General features: G+C 44.3%; 1 protein-coding gene across 1 annotated transcript; it reads right to left on the bottom strand.

Annotated features, from left to right (window-relative positions):
* Window positions 1-221: 221 nt before the first annotated feature.
* Window positions 222-7,055, bottom strand: LOC105509418 (chromosome unknown open reading frame, human C7orf71). Its single transcript, XM_011938643.1, has 3 exons — window positions 6,970-7,055; window positions 6,596-6,662; window positions 222-1,266 (listed from the first exon to the last, which is right to left on the bottom strand). Exons 1-3 carry the CDS (start codon window positions 7,053-7,055, stop codon window positions 1,024-1,026), a joined length of 396 nt encoding a protein of 131 aa, XP_011794033.1. The 3' UTR covers window positions 222-1,023.
* Window positions 7,056-7,661: the final 606 nt, after the last annotated feature.

The following is a 7,661-nucleotide window of genomic DNA, read 5'->3' as shown; positions in this document are numbered from 1 at the left end:
TTCCTTCCTTCCTTCCTTCCTTCCTCAGAGTTTTGCTCTTGCCACCCAGGCTGGAGTTGCAGTGGCACGATCTCAGCACCTGCCACCACACCCAGCTAATTTTTGTTTTTTTAGTAGAGATGGGGTTTCATCATGTTGGCCAGGCTGGTCTTGAACTCCTGACCTCAGGTGATCCATCCACCTCGGCCTCTTAAAGTGCTGGGATTACTGTGCCCGGCCCAGTTTTTCTTTTCTATTAAACATACTTGAAATGTGCTCCTGCTAATTCAAGAAAAACCAAGCTGAGAAACGATCATTTCTATTGCTTTTAATCCAGTCATTCTCAGACATAGCAATTCGAGTCACTTTGACTTTGGTTTTCCAGATTGCTGCAGACAATTCAAGTTTTAAAAACTTCAACTTGGATTATTTCCATTCATACTGTATCTCTGTGTTTGCCCAGAGAATTTGGTACAACGTATGACTTTAGAATTACTGTATAATGCTTAGAGGTGTGAAACGCCATTTCGAGTAATGCCTTTCTTCAGTTAATGTAGATAAATATTGATGGCAGGCAGCAGTAAAACAAGTCATTAAATTCTTCAGTGCAAGTGTGTCCCACATATTGCTGCAAGCTACAAAAATCACACCAGGCTCCAAGAAAACCACTGCCTGTGATTACAGAGCACTTACATTTCCAGCTTTCACATTCCAGACTGGAATGCAAGGGAGTTTGGATGAGTCACAGGGACCAAGAACCAATGTAAAGGGATAGGGAGTGGGGCTCAGATTGCCCTGCTGGTCTATTCTATCCACTGTTCTTTTCTGTCCACCCTAATGAATTCCTGGGTGAGCCAGAAACCTTTGAAAAATGGCTATCAGCTACAGATGGGAGGTCTGATGCTCTGAAAACAAAGAAACTTTAAACTGGTAACCCTATAAAACCAGCTGAAGATTTGGAGGAGCAATAAACCCCTTCCTCTGCTACTGTTTTGATGATTTGACCTCCGTGGCTGTCATGGTGATGCAGAACCTGCTTGGGTCTCACAGAAGCATGGGGGTGCTTATAGGGCCAGATAACATGTTTGCTGCCTGAGTCTTAGGATGAAAAATGAAAGGAATTGTTTCCTCATTTGATAACGCCACCCTCAAGGATTCCAGCCTGGTATAGATTGTGAAGCTCCATAGCGTGGTGAATGCTTTCTTCAAGGTGTTTTTAATGGGCCCTGGGTTGTCAAAGACACCACTCATAATGAGACCGAGAGCCCCGCGTGCAGGGAAGGCTCTGTAATGAGGGAGGAGGACGATTTGTTACAGTTATGTGGTTACTTGGCCATAATATCTTTTTGAGGCTTATTAAATCATATAAAATTTCAATTCACACAGTAATATTCTATAAAAGATGGAGCACACAGAAGTAATAAGTATGACAACATTTCTTTCTTTATGAATCGTATTGTTGATTGCGTTAACACTGTCACATCCAGTGGCAGGGTTATTTATGTCAGGACAGTAATTTTCCATCTCCAACTTAATTTTGTAAAAGTTAATTACAAATTAGAATAAAATAAATGTAGTTATGGAAGGCAGGGAAGTGCTGGAATAGATGTTATTGGGGAAAATATTTACGCAGGCTGCTGCTTGTGGAGATCATTGTGCTGAACCCAGCGGCTGGCAGGGAACCCCACATCACCCATTTGTTGGGTAAAGAGAAGCTCTTGGCTTTCTCTACCAGAAAATGAACTGTTCTTGGAAGAATATAAGGTCTCAGCTGTCATCCTAGTGAAACTCCTCCCTTTCCTAGTCTGGCCACTGGGGCCCAGACAGGTCACAAGACTTGCCACAGTCACCGGCAAGATCATGACAGCACGAGGATGAGAATTGAGGGCCCTTGAAACTAGGTCAGTCAACTTTCACTTCACTTTAATGTGGATGTATTTTTGTTTCTGCCTTAAAAGTGTGGGAAGAGGAGGCTTAAAAGAGGAGGAAAGTTTCTCCAAATTCCTCCTCAAGACAACGGTGCCTGGAGAGATGGAAAATCAAAATACACGTATCCCTCAGGTGGGGACCTTCTCAGTTGAATTCCTCTTCCGTCTTGCCACTGCCATTGGTAACAGCGAAGTTTCTTAGACAGACTTCCTGCCAAAGCAACCTGGCAGAAGGGCGGGTTACACCGCGGCAGGCTTCACTCCAGCCAGCCCTGACCCCAGAGAGAAAGGAGCACCAGAGAGGAGAACCAAAGCAGAAGTGGTAAGCGCTCTGGGCCCCTGGATAGGAAACCCCGGCCCTTCATTTACTTCCCCAGTCGTTTCTCCAGTGCTCAGTTCACTTTCCCTGGACTCACTCAAGTGTGTCTGTGCCTGGTCGCTGCAGAGGCCAGCGAGCTCAATGACACGCGCTTACTTTCCTCCACATCCGCTTTGCTCTTTCCAATCAAATGCACTCTCTCTTTTCCTTCCGGTCCTCACCATCACACTTGACCCACTCAGGGGGTCTTTGAAGTATCATGATTGACTCACTAGGTGAAAGACTTTTATATTTCGTTTTTAATAGAGCAAAAGTGACTCTAAATTTGTTAATATTCTTTAGGTTACATAGGACAAATTACAGATAAGTGAATCAGTAATGAAATTTGTAATGAGAATTTCTCAAGTATGAAATGTTGGCGCAAGGAAAGTTAATTGCGGGATTTTACAGCCATTATAGTTTATATCATAAATGCAAAAATGACTAGGGCCATTTAATTACAGTAGGAACACACTAAATTTTTATGGAGTGCCATTTTGTTAAAGAGGTACTCGGAGCATTAAGAGCCAATACCTCCTAACGGTGGGTCCAGGTAGCTTTTGAAACATCAAATAAATATGCTATTGCTACAAAATTGTTCCTTAGATACTATAATTGACACAATGACTAATGAGATGGGTTTATTCTCACAGCTTCACGCACTCAATTTACAGTGTCTGAAAGTTATTTTTTTCTGCCATCCATAGACCTGGAAGGAACTAGAAAAATCCCTCTTGGAAAACACTATCTCTGCTGCTTCTCTAATTAACCTTCAAAAATGCATTTTGAAATATAGAAGTTGGTGCCTGGCATAGAAATTGGATTGTCTTGGAAAAAAAAAAGGCCCAAGTGCTAATTTGTTCCTTATTAAATATCTGACATGTCAAAATTACAGGCGTTTAATGTTTTGGAGCCTTTCAGCAGGGCTCAGGGACAGCTCTTCTTGCAGGCGAGGCTTAGTGGGGTAGTTGTGGGTACCAGTTCTCCCAGGAACTAGTGCCCAGGCTGCCTCTTCACGCCCCCGCCTCCCATCCAGCCTGTGTTCTGTGGGCATCAAGCCCCCTTTTCTCTAGGGGAAGGAGGCTAAGGGGACAGACATGGGCTTCTGTGCCTTCCCATCATGAGCTTGGGGGATGCACCCCCTCCTTCTTACCCCAGGCCTCAGGAGCCCCCAGAATGGAAAGTTTTCATGAGGACCCCTGAGAATATTTCAGATTATTCTGGAAACCAAGGGTGTCCCCCCGACCTTCCATTATTCAGTGAAGTCCTGGGGAGGAGACTCTTCTAAACAGTATTCCTTTCCCCTTCAAAAACAAATGAAGGATATGTGCGGTCCCCGGTTTAACCACCGGAGCTGAAATTCAGGTACTCTTGGTTTGGGAAAACCTGCATTCAAACCCTGCTTGATCGTACAGTAACTGTGAACTTTGAGCTTCTGTGTCTGAGTAGGAAAAAACACAAATGATTTTTCCTCTCCCCTCACACCACAACGATCCACACAGAAGACTTCTCGACCAAACATGTGGAGATTTCTCCCCACCAACAAACAATCAGTTCTGCAGCGGACGCCAGCTGAGGGGCCTCCAATCCAGTTCTGACATGACACACCTGGAGACCACAGATGATCCCACTGAGACCAAGGACTCAGTCCCACAAGACTCACCTCACTTCTGGTGCTGATCCCCAGGCCCCAGGCTGTCTCTCCTGTGCTTCTGACTGACGGGCTATAAATTGGGGATCCCATCATCCCCTCCTTGGGTTTGATTAATTTGCGAGAGTGGCTCACGGAACTCAGCGAAACACTTATGTTAACCGGTTTATCATATAGAACAGTAGGAAAGATACAGGTGAAGATGCATAGGAGAAGGCACATGAGGGGCGCAGAGCTCCCAGCCCTCCCCGGTGCACCACCCTCCACATCTCCACGTGCTCAGCCATCCTGAAGCTCATCCTATCCCATCCTGTTTGGCCTTTATGGAGATATCACTGGACGGGCGTGATGGAAGCATGGACAACCACGTGGAAAGGTGACTGGACACAAAGGGTACCATCCAGCACTAACAGACAGAGTGGGGAACCCAGCAGGGCCTGTCTGTCCAGATCCTTCTTGGCCTCTCCGTGTGGCTTTCCTTCCCCAGGGATGGGCAGGGACCCCTTCTGAAATGGGGCTCTTATGACCTATGGTCAGGCAAGGTAGGTCAGAAATTTTCTTTAGGGTCAGCTCCAAGAGAGGTGGGGGAATATTCCTGCCTTGGGGAAAAAAAGGAGTGGGAAAAAGGAGGGCAGGAGAAAGTCAGAGAGAGGGGTTCTGTTTTCTGAGGCCTAAAGCACCCAACATGATAACAAAAGGGCTATGGGAGTTATGGGCCAGGAATCATGGACAAAACCATTCTATCCCATGTCTATACCTAGGTATATATACACACACTATATATACACATACACACTCACACATCACACACACGCACACAACCCACGTACACACACATCACACACATACACATCACACACACACCACACACAGACAGCACACACACTCACATATACATCACACACACACCACACACACACTCACATATACATCACACACACACCACACACACACACACATATACATCACATGCACACACACATACACATCACACATATTCATACCGCATACACTCACACACCACACGCACATCCACCACACACACATACATACACTCACATACGCATCACACATTGCACTCAAATACACACACGTATACCACACACACATACACATGCATGTGTGCCTACACTTGGAGTGAATCCTTGGCATTGTGAGGTATGCTCCCCAAGCCCTTCATTAATTCCCCAAATTGCAATATTAACGATGGAAACATGGCCATATAAAGTCACAGTGTCCTCATCTGAAAAATGAGAAAGTAATCATGATACGTGTTTCGCAAGGTCATTGTGAGAATCTGATAATTTAGTGAAGAGTTTGTAAATATAAAAGCAAGATAGCACATGTCCATACCAGCATTATTCACAGTAGGCAAGGGATGGAGACTGCTGCAGTATCCACCCACCGATAAATGAATAAGCAGCATGTGATATGTATAGGTGCTCCTCGGTACTCACAGGGAATTGGTTCCAGAAACAACCACAGACACCAAAATCTGTGGATATGAAATGGTGTACCATTTGCATGTAAACTATGTACATTCTCCCAAATACTTTAAATCATCTCTAGATTACTTATAATGCCTCATATAATATAAATGCTGTGTAAATAATTGTTATATGGTATTGTTTAGGGAATAATAGCAAGAAAAAAGTTTGCACATGTTCAGTACAGATGCAATTTATATGTGTGTATATATATGTAAATATATGTGTGTGTGTATGTGTGCGTGTGTATATATATACAGAGATATATATATAGCTATATATATAGATTTTTTTTTTGAGACAGAATCTTGCTGTGTCACCCAGGCTGGAGTGCAGTGGCACAATCTCAGCTCACTGCAACCTCTGCCTGCTGCATTCAAGCAATTCTCCTGCCTCAGCTTCCTGACTACAGGCATGCACCACTATGACTGACCGGCTAATTTTTGTATTTTTAGTAGAGATGGGGTTTCACCATGTTGACCAGGCTCTGGTCTCCTGACCTCAAGTGATCCCGCCTCGGCCTTCCAAAGTGCTGGGATTACAGGCGTGAGCCACCATGCCCAGCCTTTTTAATATTTTTGATCTGCATTTGGTTGAATCCATGGACACAGAACCCACAGATATCCAGAGGCTGACTGTACCTACAATGGAATATGATTCAGCCTTCAGAAGGAGGGAATTCTAACCCATGCTACAATGTGGATGACCTTGAGGACATTCTACTAAGTGAAATAAGCCACTCACAAAAGGACAAATACTGCATGACTCCACGTACACAACATCCTGGAATAGTTAAATTCATAGAGACAGAAGGTAGAATGGTGACTGGCGGGGGCTGTGGGAGGGAGGAATGGGGAGTTGTTTAATGGGGATGGAGTTTCAGTTTTTCATGTTAGAAGTGTTCTGGGGATGGATGGTGGTGATGGTTGCACAACAGTATGAATGTACCTAATGCTGCTGACTGTACTTAACAATGGTTAAGATGGTAAACTTGTTGTTATGTGTATTTTACCACAATTAAAAATAATTTTTATAAAGCACAGGATACCAGGAGTTCCTAACCTGGAGTTTGTGCACCTAGCGTCAACTCACCTGGGTTCATGAATTTCCTAAAATTGCATGAAAAAACATGTTTGAGATATTTCTTCTTAATAGTGTCTACATGAAAAACTGTCCAGAAAACAACTTAGCCTTTCATCATAGGAATAATTGAACTGTATTCTAGGTCATGATTTATACCCATTTCACTCAGATTTTGGCTGTGGAAATAACACAAATGAGAATCAACAGTACTTAGGGAACAAATGGGTACTGGATGGGCCAATGCGGAGTGGTGAGAGAGGGCAAGAAGCAGCTATTTTAACCAGCCCAGGAGAGTGGGGAGATGACGGAACCAGGAACTGAGAAAATACATGTGATGTTCATTGGAGATGTAGCATTCGTGGTGGCCTTGAGTATTTGGGGTGACCTCAAATGTCACAGCATGGGTCCTTTTTTAAAGTGAAAAACAATAGCTTCCTAACACTCTTCGGAGGTTGAAACAAGCTATGGCGTGCAGAGCATTACTTGCATGTGACCTGTGGTGCTGGCAGGCCGCCGGGCAGCCCGTGTCCCTGCTGTGGCTGGGTCTGTAGACAGCCCTCAAAAGCCATGTTTCCACTGTTACTATTGCGATTTGGGGAATGAATGAAGGTCTTGCGAAGCATGCCTCACGACGCCAAGGACTCACTCCAAGTGTGAACACACATGTGTGTGTATATGAATATGTACGTGTGTGTGGTGTATGAGTGTGGTGTGTGTGTACGCAATGTGGTGTGTATGTGTGTGTTGTATGTCGTGTGTGTATGTTGTGTGTATATGCTTGTGTGTGTGTTTTGTGTGATGTGTGTGGTGGGTGCATATGTGGTGTGTATGTGTTGTGTGTGTGATATGTATGTGTGTGTTGATGTATGTGTGTGGTGTGTATTTATGTGTGTATATGTGTGTGGTGTGTGTATATGTGTGTATGTGTATGGGTATGGTGTGTGTATATATGTGTGTATGTGTGTGTGGTGTGTATATATGTGTGTATGTATGTGTGGCGGGTGTGTGTGTGCACTTGTGTATGAAGCGTGTGTGGTAGGTGTGTGTGTATATGTGCATGCAGTGTGTCTGTGTATGAGGTGTGTGTGGTCTGTGTGTGTCTGTTTCTGTATGATGTACGTGTGTGTCTGTGTTTGTGGTGGGGGTGTGTGTGTGTGTTTGTGGTGTGTGGGGGG

This window comes from Colobus angolensis, unplaced genomic scaffold, assembly GCF_000951035.1.
Source record: "Colobus angolensis palliatus isolate OR3802 unplaced genomic scaffold, Cang.pa_1.0 Scaffold175, whole genome shotgun sequence".
NCBI classification, from domain to species: Eukaryota; Metazoa; Chordata; class Mammalia; order Primates; family Cercopithecidae; genus Colobus; species Colobus angolensis.
Note: the sequence above shows the minus strand (reverse complement) of the source record. Positions and strands in the feature narration are given on the sequence as shown.

Excerpts from the sequence above, each read along its gene's own strand:
- LOC105509418 (XM_011938643.1), bottom strand. The coding sequence starts at position 7,055 with ATGGCTTTTGAGGGCTGTCTACAGACCCAGCCACAGCAGGGACACGGG. Across the intron at positions 6,663-6,969 it reads GCACCACAGGTCACATGCAA|CCAAAATCTGAGTGAAATGG; the intron begins GTAATGCTCTGC and ends TTATTTCCACAG. Across the intron at positions 1,267-6,595 it reads CAATTATTCCTATGATGAAA|AGAGCCTTCCCTGCACGCGG; the intron begins GGCTAAGTTGTT and ends CTCCCTCATTAC.